This window comes from Pteropus vampyrus, unplaced genomic scaffold (assembly GCF_000151845.1).
Source record: "Pteropus vampyrus isolate Shadow unplaced genomic scaffold, Pvam_2.0 Scaffold90, whole genome shotgun sequence".
NCBI classification, from domain to species: Eukaryota; Metazoa; Chordata; class Mammalia; order Chiroptera; family Pteropodidae; genus Pteropus; species Pteropus vampyrus.
Window position 1 is genome coordinate 3117427 of NW_011888871.1, and position 18889 is coordinate 3136315.

The following is an 18889-nucleotide window of genomic DNA, read 5'->3' on the forward strand; positions in this document are numbered from 1 at the left end:
AAACCGGCGCGTTAGGGGATCCCAAGCGTGGTGGGGAATTGGGCGTGCTGTCTCCCCAGTGCCCATTTTGAGGCCACAGGTTGCTTTGTGGCTACGTGAGAAAAAGGAATTCAGGGTTGGCTGCAGTTACAGTTGAGGAACGCGCAGAAATGTGGCCAGCGCCGGGAACGCCTGTTACGTTAATGGAAGGAGCCCTGGGCCCCTTCCCAGCTCTCCTGGCAGAGTCCTGCCCTTTGCAGACCACACCTTTATGTCTGACCGTTGGCGGTAGCACCCAGCAAGCAGGGTCAGGCTGGAGCAGTCTCTGCTTGTGAGTGGCCCTGCCTATGGGGCGGTGACGGGGTCGGTGGCCCTCTTGCCTTCCTGCTGTGGACCAGGTGGCCTTCTGGGCACCACTCAGTGGGCTGGGACTTTGCCTTCTTTGGAGATGAAACGGGCTATAACTCAAACTTTTTTCCCTGAACGTTCTTTGTTGGCTAGTGTCCGTAGCCCTTGAATTTGCTCCTCGAACCAGCTGGATGTTCATAATCTAGATACGAGTCCTTTGTCAGATACATGGTTTGGAAATATTTCTCCCAGTCTGTAGGTTGTCTTTCACAGAGCCAGAGTTTTAAATTTTGATGATTTCCACTTTATTGATTTTTTTAAATGGATCATGCTTTCGGTGTCATGTCTAAGAACCCTTCACCAAGCCCTGTATCCCAAATGTTTTCTCTAAAAGTTTTATAGTGTTGTGTTTTCCGTTTAGATCTACTATACATTCTGAGTTAATTTTTTTTATAATAATTTTTGTATAAGGTTTAGGTTGGGGCTCATTGTTTCGTGTTTGGTCATACGTGCATTTCTTCTAGTACCATCCGTTGCCTCCTATCCATCGAATTACCTTTGCGCCTTTGCCAAAAATTAATGACCATATTTGTATGAGTCTATTTCTTGACTTTTTGTTCTGTTCCATTGATCTGTGTATTTACTCTTTTGCTAGTACTTCACTCTCGCGATTAAGTCTTAAATCAGGAAATATGATTTCTCTGTCATTTTTCTTCCTTTTCAAAATATTTTGGCTTTTGTAGTTCCTTCAATTTTCTATATAAATTTTAGAATCAGCTTGCGTATATGTACGAACAAATTCTACTGGGATTTTGATGGGAATTGCGTAACCTCTGTAGCTCAGTTTGGGGAGAATTGACATTTTACCAGTTTAGTTCTTGGTGTTTTGTAGTTTTCATCATAGAGATCCTGTGCTTGTTTTGTTAGAATTGTACCTATCTAAGCATTTTATTGTTGAGGAGCCGTTGTAAAATGTAACTTAAAATTTTTGATTTTCATTTGTTCCTTGCCAGTATCTAGAAGTGCGATCGATTTTCGTCTATCGATTGTGTCTTGGTGTACTCACTTATCAGTTCTGGGAGGGTTTTGTTTTTGGTTTTTCCACATTCCTTATATTTTTCTACACAATCACGTTGTCTGCAAAAAGGGATAGGTTTATTTCTTCCTTTCCGATCTGTGTGCCTTTTATTTCTTTTTCTTACACCGTCACACTAGCTTCCAGTACAGTGTTGAATGGGAGTGTTGAGATAGACACCCTGGCTTTGAACCCAATTTTAGGAGAAAAACAGTCAGTCTTGGACCATTGACTCTGATGTAGGTTTTTTGTAGATGTTATTTATCACATTAAGGTTCTTGTCTAATCTTAGTTTGAGAGAGTTTTTATCCTGAATGGATGTCAGATTTTGTCAGATGCATTTTATGCATCAAGTGATAGGAACTTGTGGTTCCCCTGCGAGTATGTGAATATGGTAGATTACGTTGATCGATTATCAAATATTGAGTCCGCCTCGCTTTCCTGGAGTAAAGTCCACTTGGTTGTAATGTTTTATTCTTGCTGCTGGATTTGGTTTGCTGGTATGTTAAGGATTTTCGTGTATATGTCCATGAGGTATATTGGTCTGTAGTTTGGGGGGCTATTTGTTTGCTTGTTTGGCTGATTGGGGTTTTTATTTGTTTGTTTTGGGCATTGTCTTTAGTTTTGATGTCGAGATAATGCTGGTCCCATAAAACAAGCTGGGAAGTATTTCCTCTTTCTGGAAGGGACTGTGTAGATTTATTTGAAGAACTGCTTTGGTTTCATGGACTATTTCTTTATTTCCTTTTCAGTTTTATTCATGTCTGCTTTATCTTTATCGTTTCCTTCCTTCTGCTCACTTTGCATTTATTCTGCTCTCCTTTTTCTAGACCGTTAAGGGAGATAGATGCTTAGGACTTGAGACCTTCTTTCTAATGTTAGCATTTAATGCTGTAAATTTCCCTCTATGTGCTATTTTAGCTGCATCCCACAGATTTCAGTATGCTGCGTTTTCATTCGGTTCAAAATACTTTCTAATTTTCCTCGCAGCTTCTCCTTTGACCCGTAGATTATTTATAAATATATTCATTTTCAGGCCTTCTGTGGGTCGGAGTTCCCCTTTCAAAGCCTTTGCTGTCCTGTTTGCACTGAACACAGCCCGAAGTTCAAAGTGGGCACTGACACGGGCAGAGAGGGCTCCACGAGCCTTTTGGTTCTGATTCTAGAAGCAGCAGGAGGGGTGTCTTCTGGTACTCAGTGGGGGAGGAATTCCGTTTTTGTTGTTTTCTGTTCTGTCACGCCAAGCCCCGGGCAATCCAAGGGTGGCGGCAGCAGGGGTGGCAGGCACCTACGATCGTGAGGGAGGTGAGCGTCCTCTTACCCTGGGGGAGCCGGGATCCCACGGGAGTGAAGAGGGCCCCTGACGCCTCTTCCCCTGGGCCCCCCGCTGATAGCTGCAGAAAAGTGCGCACCGTTAGTTTGGTAACGAAAGTCCTAATTTTCTGACCGGAGGGCCAAAAAGGGAAGGCCCAAGACATGGGAAGATACCAGGGACACCACGGAGAGGGGGGAGCTGAGGAAGGCGACCCCTTAAAGTTTGGGAGCTCCTGGCTTGCCTTCGAGCTGCGCATGGCGGATCTGGCCCTAAACAGCACACCAAAGCCTTGAGACCTGCGCTGTGGGGGAAACCACGGCCCCAAGGTGCAGTCTGGCCAGTGGGTGGTACGTGCGCGGGACAGGCCCAGGAGTCCGGGCCAGGAGCTGTGGGCAGGGGGTGGGGGCGTAAGTTCACTGCTGGTTTGGTGTCTTTGGACCCTGGCATTCTTCCCCAAGCCGCCTGCTGCTGGTCACTTCTCAGAGGCCTCGCGTGGCTGCTTGGTGCTTTCTGCCCAGTCCTGAGAGCCGCGTTCGGTGGGAGGGACGGGGCTGCGTGTCCTTATCTCGCCTCTCCCAGGAACCCACCTGCCCTGCGGTGAGCATTTCACAGCCAAGCGGTCAGACGCGCTCTCAGCCTGTGTGGTACGCACGGCGTTGGGCTCCCGTGGGCAGACGCCGGCTGACAGATTTGTTTGGTTTCTCAGGAGACCCCAACCAAAGAGCTGGGACACTGTGGAGGAGAAGCGCGTGGTCCCGAGCTGGGCAGCCCAGCACCGTCTCCAGGTCCGCCCTACCTGAGCAGGTGCATAAATTCCGAAAGTTCAACTGATGAAGAAGGTATTTCACTCCACTGACCGGTGTAAAAAGAAACTAAAAAAAATGCATTGTGAACAACGTTAACTTTTTGAGGATAACTTTACCTGTTGCTTTAAATGACGCCCTTATGACACATGGGGAGCAGCTCTGCCATCTTTCGGGCCCAGGTCGGCGTCCGCTGATCTGCACCTGCATGTGTGTACCCTACTCTCTCTTCTCCGTCGTGAAACGATAAAGGGAGAATTTTTTATTTTGTACTTTTAGGTGGAGGCTTCGAGTGGGACGATGACTTCTCCCCAGACCCTTTTCTGTCAAAGATGACGGGCAACCTCCTGGGTTCCAGGCCCGCCCTACACACCTCGAAGTACTTCTCTCCGCCACCGCCGCCCCGCAGCGCGGAGCAGAGCTGGCCCCACGCGTCGCCCTACTCCCGCTTCTCCATCTCCCCCGCCAGCATCGCCAGCTTCTCCCTCACGCACCTGACTGACTCGGACATGGAGCAGGGAGGTGAGAGGGGGCGGTGCTGGAACCGAGGGGGGTCGGCCTGGGGGGCCTTGCCCGCTGGACTTAGATGCCCCGTAATCTGATGCTTTCCTGGTGTTTGCTGAGCGGATTATAAAAAACTCTTCAGAAAGCTCTCCCGGCCTTGGCAGTGTGCTCCCGGGCCACGTCCTGCTCTTCCAGGCCCGTCACTCCACAGGCTCAGTACTGCTCGCACGTGTCCCCGCCCTGCCCCCGTAGACTGGGTGGCCCGGGCAGAGGCAGCAGTGTGCACTGTGGCAGGGTGGCGCCCGGCCGGCAGGAGTTGCTGTGCGCCCCTCGTGCTGCCGGCCACCCCGCCCCCGTCTCCACCTCTTTGTCCCAGACAGAAGCGGCTCTTCAGAAAGCTCGTGTTGTAGAAGCACCTGGCCCTGGGGTTGAGCCCAGACGCACCCTGGCTTACCCCGGGGTGTTGATTTTGCCATTAGGTCTCGGTCTTCGTGAGATACCAGAGGCCTGGGTGCGAAGTCACGGGCAGGGCACATTTGAAGTCGTGTTATCTGAACGTGTGGATCGTTTTTCTTCCCCGTAACTAGATTGGAAGATAAATGTTAATGGGTACATTTTTTGATTTGAAGTTTGCAGATCAAATAATAACTAGGAAATATAAAGAGCTTTTATTTGTGTTTGTGCTGTGCTTAATTGTGCCAATTAGATAAATGCCCGTGACCTAACCATCTGTCAGAGGCGCAGATGTGTGGAGATCAGAGCTGATTTTCTCCTGCGCCCTGAGCGTTGACATTGAACCGGCGTGTGAGCCGAGCAGATGCGTGTGCGAGTTTGGCAAGCGCCGCTGCCGCAGGAAGCAGACGTGGGGCTTGGGCAGGTGGTGGGTGTCCACACTTGTAGTTTCTGTTCCTTTTTCTGCAGATCAGATGCGATCCGGACTATTTTTATTTCTTGACGCTCATTTAAAAAACCCAGCTTTGCTTGTTCTCTCCTGAATAGGAAGCAGTGAAGATGGAGAAAAAGATTAGGTGGATCCGCCGACGCTCTCAGACCCCAGGCTGCTTCCCCAGGGCGGCGGTCCTGTGCTGCCAGCCGAGCACCGCCATCCACTGGACCTCCGCCGGGATGGACAGGGAGAGAGACTCAGGAGGCCGAAAAGGAGCCGGCACCGTGCGGTGCCCATGGCAGGAAGCCAGCTGGGGAGGCGTGCTCCCGCCAGCCCCGGCAGCCGGCGCCCGCGGCCGCTCCCACCTGCGGGAAGCACTGTCTCCGGTGGTCCGGGCGCCCTCCTCCGGGGGTGGGGGCTGTCGACTCCCGGTCGTTTCCAGTTCCCACGCACCCTGTTGCCTGCGCCCACTCCTGCGCCCTGTCTGTGCACAGGGCCCCAGCGTGCACAGTGGGGACTGGCGCCAGTGAGCCAGATTTATTATTCTTAAAGAGATCACTAATTGCTTTCTGTAATTGCACTGTGGAGAAATGTTCTAGGAGTCCCTGATATTGTACAGAATCTTAAATTATTCAAGGAAAATAAGGCAGGTCAAGCTGGTTCCCACTAGTTTGATTGTTTTTTCTGTTTTATAGTTCGTTTGCTCTGCATGGTACTTGTAAAGCTTAAATACTTTGAGCATTATGCTGTCATTAGAATTGTTGGAGCTGTACATATGGTACTCTTATGTAAATGATACATGATTCTGAATGTTAGTGTCTTATGTCATTACAGGAAATAATTTTGATGAGTCCAAAAAGACTGTTGTTGACTGACACCCATTTTTGTCTCTTCTCTGTGAACTGGTTTCGGAGGCGCTGAAAGGCCCTGCGCCCCCTCCGCGTGACCCTGCCACCCCACCCCTTCATTTTTAAAACCCTTTTGGTAACAGTCAGCAGGCAGGCGGTGCGCCCCAGAACTCAGGTTGCAGTGAGTTCTGCGGGCTGCAGCGTGCAGGTCCCCTGGTCCCCTCTCCTGAGGGGCCGAGCGTGGCCCCAGCGGCACTCCTCCGAGCCCGCTCTTCTGCTTGATTTTCAGGAGCAGACTGCTGTGGCCGCGGTGTCCTTGGTACTCCTTCCTTCAGGAAGGCGGGGAGTGCTGGGGGAGGCACGGCCCCACGGGGGACTCTGGCGGCAGAGACCCGTGTGAATTCATTCTGTTCGTAGAGCTCGCGTGTTGAGCTGTTAGTAATAACCTCAGAGCTGGATTTTCCCGAGATGCACTGCGAGTCACGAGTCACGTCATGTCCAGGCGTGGCTGGTTGTGTAGCTGAGGAGATACCCTACATCCTGCCGCTGAGAGGAGGGACAAAGGTCGACGGCAGGGCCTCTGCAGCCGGCCGGTCCCCCTAGTCAGGGCCTCGGGCAGCCCCGCACGGACCTTCCCGTTCTGCCGCCAGCACCGAGTTCTCCCCTTGCTCTGAAAGGGGCCGAACGGGCCCGTGCAACCCCGTGACATTGGTGACAGCATTGTGCAGCCCTGCGTCCTGCTTTGACATCAGGACGTTTCCAGGGGCCAGAGCAGCACAGCACCAGGCCTGGCCTGTCCATCACGAAGCCACGAGTACCGGGTGGGGCCTCAGGTCTGCAGTCCCCGCAGGCCGGCCCTTTGCCCCAGGTGCTGACACGCTTTCCCGACTCAGGCGTTTGTGACGCTGGGACAGCCCCAGGCCCAGGTCGGGGCTGCGTGGTGCAAGTGGCGGGTCCTGGCTAGTTCCCCTCATAAATCGTGGCCTTTGTTATCGATTTGGGTTCACGCCACTGACTTTTGATACTAGCAATAACTTTCCAGAGCAAGAAAACCCAGAATGGAGGAGGGGCACCCTTCACCCTCCACGACGGAGCCCCGCCGGGGGGAGGTGCGCCCCGAGAAAAAGGTAACAGGGCGTTAGAAGGTGATTTTTGCCAAAGTCGTCACACTCTGAATTTCTTGCTCCATAGACTTCCGGAGCTTTCTGAATTTTTACATCTAACTACCAGCTCGAGTTAGAGAGAAACGAGGCAATTCTACCAGTGTTTTCAAATGATAGGTTTGTTTAATTCCGATTTAAAGACTAAAATCAAGCAGATCCACAGAATATACTGTCGTCTTATACAGTAGGCCCAAAATAAATTTGATATTTTGGGGCTGACATTTTTCACTATGACTAAGGAGATTTTAATAACGTAATTCCCATTTTAAGTCTATATCGCTCTCATCATTAATTGCCAAAAAAAAGCATTTTATGCGTTGAGTTGGGGGGGTCGGAGCGGTAGAGCTTACTGTGGGGTTGCATGGCAGGGGAGATTTTATATTTATAATAAATGTGAGTTAATGTGTTCATTTGAAATCTTAAGCAATACACAGGAAATAAATTATGTACATTAAAAATTTCAGCCCATTTTTGAAACGTCAGCATGTGCTTTGTTGATTCAGTTTTTTTTTTTTTTTACTCAGTTGGTTACCAGTAGTGGGTTTTCAAACCGTACTTGCTCTAATAAGTTATGCAACGAAATAAATCATTGGGTTTGTAGTAATACCTGGCTCACAGTGGTATTTCCTGGCCTCCCTTGGAATCTATCAGGTTTTAATTCGTCTTACTTTGGTGGAGTTCATGTATTTTAAATCTTATAATAAAAGATAATCTAACCTTCATTTCCTTCTTAGCTAGATATTAATTTGTGTTACCAAATGACTGTCGTAAGTCAGAGAAATGTACAAAAAGCGCTCCCCAAAACCCTCTGAAACTTGGACGGTGCATCCGGGTGAGAAGCCATTCATCTTAAGGGCGAAGCAGCTCAGCGATACTGAATTGAAAACACATTCATTCTATTTTTAAATGTACAGACGATCGTTTCTAGAGAAATGGGTTTATCTAAGAAAAGTCTTTGTATGTCTTGCTGCCATAAAACGCCTTCCCAAACCTCTCCCTTTAAGTAATATTTTCCATAGGGTATTTGTAGGGGCGACGACCTGCTGCACGTCTGTCCTGAGCGCGCGAGTGTAAGGGAGGCAGCTCCTGGTTTAGCTCGACTCAGCCGGCCATCTGAAAATTCCAGAAGTGAACCACGGTCGCCTCCAGGTGTTGGGCTTCAGTTCCAGGGGCTTCAGGATGTTAGCCTTATGAGAAGTGGCCTTACAATAAGAATGGCCGTACAGAGGTGACTTCAAATTTAAAACTCGAAAACAATATTCCTTAGTAGTGATGGGGTTGGCTCAAGTTTTGACTATTAAAAAGGAAAATTCTCTTTAGTGTATAGGTAAATTCTCAAAGATGCATCGACAGTATTGAATTACCAACAAGCTGATATTTAAATGGCTTGAACATGTCTCAGTTCAAATTCGCACAGGCCTAGGTGGGTCTTAAGGGGCCGGCGTTCATGTCCAACTGTCAGTTCCGTCCACAGACGACCCGAGGGGCAGTCAGACCTGTGACAGACCCGTGAGATTTCCGTCGTGCTTTAACACAGTCGTAGGAGGTTCACGGCAATATAACAGTTAATGAACTTTCATTTAAATTGTGTACATTTTTAAATTGTAAGATTTTTACTGTATATTGATGCATAGTGTGATTCAATAAATTGCTTGTAATTTAAAAACTATTTAATATTCAAATAAACATAGTTATATATTTATAAACTCTGTTGCTGCGTTTAGTCGTGTTTTTTCCGCCTTGCGAGGCCCAGGGTGTGTGCCCCGCGGTGGGCACTTACAGCCTGCAGCTCTGGGTCACCCACTGCCCTGGTCTCTAGATGCCTGATGCCCTTTTCCATGACCTAGGCCCCCATCCCATGCTCGTAGAAACACAAAGGTGGTAGCATCACTGGAACACAACTTTTATGTAGGTTCGTGCAGCCTTAAAGCGTACCTGTAATTGGAAGCCTTTGCCCTTGAACTTCAGAAGCATTTTAATTTCTGAAGTCCAGCATCTAACGAGCTCTGAGCGGGGAGGCGAATCGGCCCAGAACCAGCTTTTCTGTGCCCTAAGCGGATCTCGTCTCTCCCGACCCCCGGTCCTTGCTCGCCTGGTCCAAGCTGCCAGGAATACGGTAACAGGCTCCTACCTAAACTGTCCCTTGGCCCGGTGTGACCCTCAGGAAGTAGACCTGTGAACCCCGCTTCAGAGACTCCCAAGACAGGCAGCGAGTGACAGTGCAGGAGAAGAGAGGACAGTGCTGACTGCGGTCCTGCGGGACACACGCGGGCGGGGGCCCAGGCTCGCTCGACTGATGGCGGGGCCTCCCTGAAGTCCAGGCGCTGAACCAGAGGCCGCTCTTACCACCTTTTAATGCGCCTGTAAACAGTGAGAAACTAAGGCACAGTGCGATTAGGTAAAGCACGTGGGGACCTGAGAAGGGTGTGAGCCCCAGTTGTCTGCCCGCCGCCCCGGAGACCTCCTAAAACCGGTAGTTTGCGGGTGGTCTGCACGTGGGCGGCGGCCCAGCTGCGGGGTGCTCCGCGGGGTAGAGCTCCGCCCACTCGCGCCGGGACTCGCGCCGGCGGGCGACAGCGGGTCCCCCAGACCCTGGGCGCTGCTGGCTACTGCTCTTCAGGGATGTGGCCGCTGCCCATTTAAGAAGTAGTATTGAAAAACGGCTTTTCCATGAATTCATCTTGACTGGTTCCGTGTTCTGAGCCCAAAGCCAAGGTCAGGTGCAGCGGCCAGGTGCGGTCCCGGGGCTTCCCCCCCGCGCGGAGGGGCCTCCGTCTCCGTCCTCCGTCCGTGGCCTGGGCTCCTCCGGGCGGGAGGCGCCGGCCGTCCCCTGTTCGCAGGTGCGCCCTGCCCCCACCGCGGGGCCGGGGACACGCCGACACCCGCCCCTCCCCAGCCCCGCCCCGCGGGCTTATTTACATGTGGCCGCGGCCCCGCCCGGGGCGGCTAAAGCGACGTGTCCTTGTCCCCCGTGGGCAGCCCTGGCGCGTGCGGCCGCGGATCCCCAGGTAAGGGTAGGGGTCAGGTGGGGGGGGTCGCCGGGAGAGGTCGCAGGAGCAGGACCAGGTGGCGTCTGGGGAGAAACCTGGTCAGGGCCGCGAGATCGGGTGTGGAGGCCTGGCTGGGACCACCCTCGGCTTAGCTTGGGGCTTCTGCAGCCTCTGGCCACTGTCGCCCTCTGATCTCCGACAGCTGCCCCATATCCACAGCAGTTGTGGCCCCAGTGTTGTCTCTGCTTGTGTGACATCCGGTGGGGCAGGATGGGGCAGGACGGTCAGTGTGGAGTGGGTGTTAGTTCATGGGGCAAACAGCGAGCAGGCCCGCCCTGAACTAGGATGGGGCTGCATTCTGGGTGGTCCGAGCAAAGTGTCAAAGGCCACCTAAGTTCAGGCGGCAGGGGGCAGTGATGGGCATGGAGCCAAGTAAAAGTCCAGGGGTCACTATACCTCATCCAGGGGGCAGGGGCCACAAGATCACAGAGAGGTCTGAGGGGTCAACATGAGATCGAACGGGATTAGGGGTGTGGGGGTCAGTGCATGTCTCCTGTGTCGGTGGGATGACCCTGGGGTCACTCTGCACCACGTAGTCAGCTGCCACTGGGCAGTGACATGGCCTGCCGACTGACCACCGGGTGGCCTGTATTCTGGATTTCAGTTCCAAGGGCCTCCCCTCGGAGCCACCACCCCCCGGGACACCCAGTCTGGATCCATGAAGACCAAAACCCGGCGTCGGGCGCCTCTGCAGAACACAGACACCACCCCAGGGGAGCAGACCCCCGACAGTCCCCAGCAGGGCTCCGGGGCCCCGCTGGCCAAGGGTCTGCGGAGCCGGACAGCTCGGGCGCAGGCGGCGCGGGCCGATGGCGGGCGCAGGCGGCTGGCGCCCTCGGCGCCGGGGGGCCGGCGGGAGAGCAGCGTCCAGCGGCGGCTGGAGAGCAACGAGCGCGAGCGGCAGCGCATGCACACGCTGAACAACGCCTTCCAGGCGCTGCGCGAGGTCATCCCGCACGTGCGCGCCGACAAGAAGCTGTCCAAGATCGAGACCCTCACGCTGGCCAAGAACTACATCAAGTCACTGACGGCCACCATCCTCACCATGTCCAGCGGCCGCCTTCCGGGCCTGGACGGCCCCGGCCCCAAGCTCTACCAGCACTACCAGCAGCAGCAGGTGACTGGGGCCGCACTTGGTGCCACCGAGGCCCAGCCCGAGGGCCACCTGCAGAAGTACTCCACGCAGATCCACAGCTTCCGGGAGGGCTCCTAGCACCCCAGTCCTGGGCCCAGCAAGAGCCCCAGACTGGTGGTGACACGACGTGGCTGTGGCCCCAGAGGCTCCATTTCCCCTGAACTCGGCTGTCTTTCTGGAGCACGTTCCACTCCTTGGGGGACAAGACCCGGCCAAGGTCGTGGCCCCGCGTTGCACGAGGCCCAAACCTCCATGTAGGTCGCGGGATCTGCTTTTTCATTGACTAGGAAGGAGTTGACAGGCCTCAAAAACTAAATTCTCTTCACTCCTGGCTCCTTCCCGAGGCAAGGCAGATTCCAGGAAAAGATTTACTCGGTAAATTTCCCCAGTTGCTGCTGAGGCCCAGGCCCAGGCAGGGACTGCCTCCACCCTGCACCCGAGCCTCCTCATTCGGGGTAAACTGAGGCATGGAGCAAGCAGAGCCTGTAGCCACTGAGGGACAGTGGCTGAGCCAAGACAGTTGAAGCGTCTACTTCTGAATCTAGCTATCAGAAACCCTAATTCGATTACCTCAACATTAATTCTAAAGGGACTTTGGTGGGGGAGGGGCTGGGATCTTTTCCTGCATCCTCCCGTGTGGGGGCTCCTGACCACAGAAGGTCTGCGGCTGGGTGCCGAGGGCATTGGAGATAGGGCTGGGCTGGTGGGAGAGAGGCTGCTAGGCCGTGGTTCCCGAGTGGCCGGCCCCTCCTTCCTGCCTGGCCCTGGCCCCTCTGGAGAGGCCCGTCCCCCCGAGGCTTGCTGCTCATTGTATTTGTCACTGATGTGGCCGGTCTGACAGGACTTTAGGGTGCTGCTGGGTCCTGGCTAGGGCTGGGGGCCTGCAGGACTCTCTGAAGGCAGGGGTCTGGGGTGGTGAGAGCGTCTGCCCCACCGGGTGCTGCTCTGCAGAGGCAGGACTGGGCAGCTTGGCAGGCGCCCACAGCCTCGGGCCAAGCTTCCCGCTCTGCTGTTCCTGCCCCGCTGGCTCTGACAGGCTCGGCGACTTAGCTCCAAAGCAGCTGACATCTCTCCTCCCTCGTCCCTCTGTCCACAATGTGGGGAGGGGACAGAGCCCTTGGCTGCCACAGGCAGGAACTGCAGTGACATGGTGGAGTTGGCCTGGCACGAGTGGCCTGGTCCCCTGTGCCCTGAGCTATCCCCAAGGCTCTCGTGGGGCACTGCGGACAGGGGCTGAGCCGGGCCGGGAGGGGGGCTGTCACAGTCAGGGGCCTGTGCCCAACGCTCAGCCTCACTGTCCCCACCCTGATAGTTCCAGCCCCGGCACCTCCCTCCGACCCCCCGGCCCAGACCTAACATCTTAATGCATCTCTGGGCTGGTGTCAGCCCAGGTGGCATCGAGGGCAGCAGATGGCACCCCTCGGAACAGTCCTTAGCCACTTCAGTCCTAACTTACCCGGTCAGGCTGTGGCCAGGCCCTCCCTAGGCCCCAGTGGAGGCCCTCTGGAAGGTGGCCCTGGGAGGCCTGGTCTGGACCCGGCCCCACTGTCCCAGCCGTCCTTGGCCATGGGTCAGGTGGGGACCCTGGTGCTTCTGGCCCGCCCCTCAGGTCAGTGCTCAGGGCAGGCTACCGATGAGAGCTGCGGTTGAGGACAGCTCTGAGCTCGGGGCAGATGGGGTCCGTGTGCCCCCTGCTGGGGTCGCCTGCTGACTGGGACATGGGAAGGGGAGGCCTGCAGACGGGGGCCCTTGTTCCGGCCAGAGCAGGCTCAGTGCGGGCACACCTGACAAACTGAGCAGGAAGCACAGGGAGGGCGCCCGGCAGAGCTCTGTCCAGGCCATGCCCGGTGACTGGGGACGGCGGGAAGGCCTGTGGGTCACCACCGTGCAGGACAACAGCTGTTGGGGGCTCTTTCTCTCTGTCCCAGACCTGCACCTCCTCTGCTTCCCAGAAGGTGACGCAGGCCTAGATGTCCAGCCCTTCGTCATCCGAGGCCAGAGGACATCGGCAGCCCCGTGGCCTCATCACGAAGGACCTTAAAGATCTCAGTCCTGCTTCGGGGTGGGGGTAAAGTGGGTGGGGGACAGGTCTAGTGACAGGCTGCTGAGGCCTGCTGCCTCAACGCTCACCTTGGACCCCAAGCCCAGCTGGAGCCTTCTGTCCTGTGAGGAACCCTAAAGTCAGAGGCGTCACATGCATCCTGAGCCCTCACCTGGGGCCACAGACCCTCCGCCCGCTGACCTGACCTCTGGTGAACTTCCCAGGTGGAGGTCACCATCAGGCCGGCAGAACTGCGACTCTTCTGTCTGGGAAAACCTCTCTGGGTCTGAACAGCCAGTGCCCCAGCTGTAATTGTGGTGAAAATGTTTTTTAAATAACTCAAATTTGCTTTTATTTTTCCTAATGGTCTGTTCAAAGTACCCAAGAAACCGATGCTGTGTCACAAAACAAAAATAAAAGATTTCATGACAAGTGCTACCTTTCGAGCATAGGGAACTGTGCATTTCGATCATTACGATGTAGCAAAAAAAAAAAAAAAGTCACGTCGTTGACACTCTGGCGTAAGTTTTTATTGAATAAAGCATCTGAGGGCTTGAGATGGTTCAGTGACGCTGAGCAGGGACACGGCTGGTGCTCAGTAGCGAGAGGGCATGACCTCCCTGGAGAAAGGGCAGGGAGACCACTACAGACAGTCACAGCGAAAGGACAGGTTGCCGCGGTCGAGCAAACCCGTAATGCCCGTTCGGAGAAAACCTGGCCAGGGGATGTGAGCAGAGGCCATCCGCCCCCCACGCGCGTCTGGGCCGAGCCCGGACTCCTGCCTCCAGATCCCACCCAGAAGCGCAGGGATCACTGGCTCCCTCGAGTGCCCCGAAGGAGGGGACCCCAGAGCAGGTACTGACCCCCTCCTGCTGGGGACGCCTGGGACAAGTCCCGGGCAAAGTGTCTGCTTGTAGGAAGCAAACTGGAGACTTCACCAAATGGGGCTTCATCATCGGATAAAAAGCAGCAGGGCTGGAGGGGGCCGCCTGCCCCAGGGGTCTGGGATTCCACTCCGCGTCCCCACCCCCTGCCCCGACCCCCTGCAACATGGTCAGAATAAGAGGGCCTCCGTTCCTTCCCCCCCAACCACGTCTGGGAGGGGCTGGCTGAGGGCTGGTGACAGCGACGTGCCCTCTAGCAGCTTCTCCTGGCCGTTCCTGGCCGCCCAGGGCGTCTGTGTCCACCTGGCAAAGACAACACCCTGCCCAGCATTCAACCCCAACCGGCCAGCTCCTTCTCGAACTTTTGGAAATGATCTCATTTGTGAATCCTGCTCCCAGAAATGATCCTGGAGTGGGCAAAGTGGCCCTGAGCCCACAGCCAGCCGTTTCTCCGGGGTGCTGTCCCCAGTGCCCGGAGCTGCAGGAGGCTCCTGTGTGGGCTCTACTGCCCCGGGGGCAGCGCTCCTGGAAGGTTCCAGGCTCTAAGTTCCTGTCCTGGAAAGGCGGGAGGCAGAGGGGAAGACATGGGTGGGACAGGCGGGGTGAGGGTCCCCCTCCCCCAAGCCCTCCTCGCTGATGGGGACACGTGCAGAAATGTCCACAGGGCTTCACATTGCTGGGCTGTTCCGAGCTATACCCAGGCTCCGCATTTCAGCAGAGAATGGCCCACTGGGAGGGGAAGGCTCGCACTCGACCTTGATCCTTCAAATTGGGCACCACGCCTGCTCCAGGTGGGAGGAGGCCTCAGCAGCAGACAGGGCCCATGGCTTCCTGCGGGGCCCCGGCCATCAGCGAGGGCCCGTTGGGGAGGCCCTGCTCGCCAGCCGTCTCCTGGGACACACTCCTGGGGGCTCTGGTGGCATTGGCCCGAATGCAGATGTGATCCCAGCCCCCCTGGAAGGAGAGGGGCAGGTCAACAGGCTGGAGGGAGTCAAGGGGCAGAGACCATCCTTCCAGAGGCTTGAGGCTCAAGGACCCCCGAGGGACTCTGCCTGGGCCTCCCACCAGCCCCACGCCAGGCCCCAGCCTGTGAGGCCCAAGCACGGTGCACGGTGTGGCCTCGCAGCTCTGGCCCACACAGCCGCCCCGCCTGCCCGCTCACCCCAATGCCGTAGTCCCAGCCCTGCCCCTTGGGCTCCAGGGGCCGCACGCCTGTTCGGTGACACACGGTTCCCCTGCTCAGACTGTGGCTCCCCTGGACTTTGTTGGCGATGACCCAGACCTGGAACAAGGACTGGCTGAAGGCCTGGCCCCCTGCGGTGGCACCATGGGGACGACAGCGGGGACCTGAGCGGGAACCCGGCCCCCCCCGCCCCTGCCGGCCCCAGACCTGGTCCAGTGGCCCCACGGACACGCGTTGCACGTTGTTGGACACGTGCTCCCAGCCGGAGCCCTGCGGGTAGCTGGGCACGACCCCCTGGCGGTACCACAGGTTCCCTGGGGACAGAAGGGTACGACCCGCCATGAGGCCCAGGCCGTCGGGACCTGCTTCAGGGCCTGCAGAGCTGGGTGGACTGGCCACGGTCCCCCTGTCCCCACGCTTGCTGGGCTTTGCCCACCCACGGCGAGGGCAGCTTGGTGGAGGCGGCTCTGCCCTCCCCACACTCAGTGCCACCCGAGCCGCCCAGCCGTCCCCGAGCCCGGCTGGCATCATCGTCCTCTTTCTACGCATGAGAAGCTGAGGACAAGGAATTCTTTACACGAATCAGGAGGACGAGTCTGGAGTCAGAGCCTCCACTCAGCACCCGCCTTGTCCTCGCCTTGCTCAGCGGGGACGTCAACCGCACAAGGAGCCGGTGACAGAGAGCTGCCTGAGGCAGCACCATGTGGCCACCGCTGCCTGCGGCTCTGGGGTCACAGGCCTGGGAGGCACTTCCTAGAGGACGCTCCCAACACAACCTGCCCACAGCGCCACCCTGGCCTTGGCACTGCGGCCTCTGCTCTGGGTGTGGGCAGGGCTGACCACCTGGGGGAATGGGGGTGCTGGCGGCTCCCACCTGGGACCTTGGGGGAGGGACCTCAGGCTGGGCGGTCTCTCATGGTGGCTTACGAAGGCCTTGTGTCAGGGACCTGGAGGCCAGCGAGGGCATCATCCCATAGAGGTGCTCAGGGAACCCCAACCCCCGGTGACCGCTGGGGACCGGGAACAACTTGCCGTTCTCGTCCACGGCGTATACGGACGTCTGGCCCACAGACACCTGCTTCAACCTCTGTTTGGGAGGAGACGGGATGTGGTACCAGCAGTCGCCTGCAAAGGGACGTGGGACTCTGATGCCCCAGGCGCTCAGGAGCACGTGACCTCCTCTGCAGCTCCTGGGGTTGGGTGTGATCTTTGTCCCCAGACCCGCCGGACCGCACACACGTGCTGGGGCCTGGTGTGAGCTGAGCACCAAGCTGAGCTGACCCCCGCCCTGCAGACCCTCTGACAGCCCAGCCGCGCCCAGGGCCCGGCAGAGGCCATGGTGGGTTCCAGACGGCGGGCTGCATGGGCAGGGACGCGGAGGGGCCCAGCTCTGCACATGGTGGACAGCCAGCCTCTTGGCTGCTGTGCAAAGCCGCTGCCCGAGCCCGTCCGCCCTGTATGGAGGGCAGCGGGGCACTGGCCACCACGTCCCCGTGCTAGACGCTGTTTAGATGTCCAGCCAAGAACAAGTCAGCCTGGTCTGTCTTCCCGAGGGTGGCCAGTGCGGCCAGTGTGAAGTGGGCCTCTGCAGGGCCACCCCAGGAAGGGCAGGATGTGCAAAGTGCCCGAAAGCTCCACCACCAGCCTCCATGGTGGGAGGCCAAGGACAGTGAGGGGTGGCTGTTGGTGGGGGGGGACCCCCCTTCAGGCCCGGCAGGAGGGGTGTGGCTCGGCCCCCAGCGCCTGGTCCGCAGGCCACTTTCAGTAAATGCTCCTTGAGCTGAACTGAAAACGAAGACCTGTCCAGCCCTCTGACCGGCCCTGTCCCCATTGCAGCCTTGGGGTGCCAGGTGGGGGCCCTCCTGAGGGTGGCACTTACCAGCCGGCTGGGAGGGGGACACGGAGCCCCGGTAGAAGGCGGAGCCGTCTCTCGCCACGGCCCACACCTGGTGGCAGCCCCCAACGGAGACCGAGGCGAATGGCTGGTCAGTGCCAACGTGCAGCCAGGAGGAGCCCTGGAGGCCGAGTGAGGGGACACTGAAGGTGCCTGGGTTCAGCCTCCGCCGCCCCCGGCTCCCGGAGCTGGCAGCTCTTCACGCCAACCTCACCCTCAGCTCCACGACCCACAGAGCTGGTGACCCTTTGGGCCACGTGCTGTGTCCACCCGTCCTACAGGCCTCACGGGGCCTGTGCAGGACCAGCTGAGCCCAGCCCGACTCCACAGCAAGAGTCCCATTTCTGGAAGGATCTGTCAGAACCACAAGAGGGCCCATAGGGTGGGCAGGGACTGGGATGCTCACCGCGGGGTTGAGCTTGGACACCCCCAGGCGGCACAGCACATCCCCCTTGTCACTGACGGCCCAGAGTGCGATGCTGTGCTCACTGCCGCGGACACCAGGGAGCTCGGGAATGATAGACACGTCTCCGAGGGCAATGGGGGCCACCTCCAGCCAGGGCCCACTGGTCACCAGCTTGCATTTTCTGTGCGGTGGAAAGAGCTCAACATTGGCACCCCAACGCTGGCACCCCATGCTGCTGCAGCCTCGGGCCGCCTGCCCTGGGCACGGGGGAGGCTGCGGAAGGAAGCTACCAGGCCAGCCCTCCCCTCAAGGCAGCCTGGGCAAGACCCTGGGGAGGGCCAGCCCCCATCCCTCCCCCCAAATACCAGGGTGCGTGCGGCTTCCTGGATGGGTGGGAATAAGGGGCCAGGAGAGGTGGCTCTGCCCTCAGCCAGGGCCCCGCGCCGCCGGTCCTGTTAACAGCAGAGCTTGCCAATGACATTTCTCCTGTTTGTTCTTGAAAGCAAACTCTCTGGAAACCAGAGAGCATGAGGAGCTCGCGGGCACTTCCTGGACTGGCATTTACTTTGACTCTGTCCCTCCCCTTTCCTTCTGCTGGCACTGAGGTCGGAGGCTCAGAGGTTTGGCGTGGGAAGAACCAGCAGGGGGGCGAGGTGACCCCTCCACCCCCCAGTTACCTCGTTGCTCAGTCTTTACCTGGCCCAGCGCCTTCTCCTGACAAAATCCCTCATGGTTTTGTAACCGTGGTATGAGCTACAAGAGAAAGAAGAAGCCGAAATCGAGACGACTTCATGGAAGTTTCTGGAATTTTCTGGAACACGTTCTTTCTCTACCTGGTAGCGGGCACAGAGCCTCTGTGTAAGCCACGAAGTGGGCTCGAAGGGCAGCAGGTATCACAGGAAATAATGCTTGTCTTTCAGATGCCTCTAGACTGGCTGGGGTCTCGCTGGGACATGGCAGCTGCCCAGCTGGTGGGTTCTGTCAGGGCCCTTCTGGGGACTCGTCAAGCTGAGGGCCCGAGGCCTCTGACACCTGTCTCCTCCCTCGGCCTGGGTCGGCTGCCCTGGCTTGGGGCCCCCTGGCTGTCTTCCACTTGGCTGTGACTTGTATGCAGTGAAGACGCGCAGCTCGCCAATGCCACACGCCGGCTGCCAGGGACCCCCCACCAATGCCACACGCCGGCTGCCAGGGACCCCCAGCTTAGGAGTGTGTCATCCACTTTTACTGCTGCCTGACACCCTCTGCCTCCTGCCTCCCAGGACAGTGCCGGCCTCAGTCCATATTGTGCTCAAACTGCCCCTTCAACCGATACCTCCCTCGTGCTGGGCCTCCCGGAGGTCACCCAGAGCCTGGCCCAAAGCTCCGCAAAGCCACC

The 18889-nt window shown here is 57.1% G+C and overlaps 3 protein-coding genes across 3 annotated transcripts in view; 2 read left to right on the forward strand and 1 right to left on the reverse strand.

Annotated features, from left to right (window-relative positions):
• The window catches only part of LMTK2 (lemur tyrosine kinase 2), a 42458-nt gene extending 33835 nt beyond the window's left edge, over positions 1-8623 (forward strand). The window contains exons 9-12 of the mRNA XM_023532774.1: positions 2534-2707; positions 3424-3556; positions 3800-4042; positions 5024-8623. Coding sequence (XP_023388542.1) covers positions 2534-2707; positions 3424-3556; positions 3800-4042; positions 5024-5052 — 579 coding nt within the window. The 3' untranslated portion in view covers positions 5053-8623. The remainder of the gene's footprint in view (positions 1-2533; positions 2708-3423; positions 3557-3799; positions 4043-5023) is intronic.
• Positions 8624-9894: 1271 nt separating this feature from the next.
• Positions 9895-11184, forward strand: BHLHA15 (basic helix-loop-helix family member a15). The gene is made up of 2 exons (XM_011363860.1): positions 9895-9929; positions 10576-11184. Exon 2 carries the CDS (start codon positions 10630-10632, stop codon positions 11182-11184), a length of 555 nt encoding a protein of 184 aa, XP_011362162.1. The 5' UTR covers positions 9895-9929; positions 10576-10629.
• Positions 11185-13652: 2468 nt separating this feature from the next.
• Positions 13653-18889, reverse strand: part of TECPR1 (tectonin beta-propeller repeat containing 1) — a 26010-nt gene continuing 20773 nt past the window's right edge. The window contains exons 16-22 of the mRNA XM_023532775.1: positions 18211-18267; positions 17515-17695; positions 17094-17229; positions 16247-16339; positions 15422-15528; positions 15194-15313; positions 13653-14985 (exon numbers count right to left, since the gene is read on the reverse strand). Of these exons, the coding sequence (XP_023388543.1) occupies positions 14836-14985; positions 15194-15313; positions 15422-15528; positions 16247-16339; positions 17094-17229; positions 17515-17695; positions 18211-18267 (844 nt within the window). The 3' untranslated portion in view covers positions 13653-14835. The remainder of the gene's footprint in view (positions 14986-15193; positions 15314-15421; positions 15529-16246; positions 16340-17093; positions 17230-17514; positions 17696-18210; positions 18268-18889) is intronic.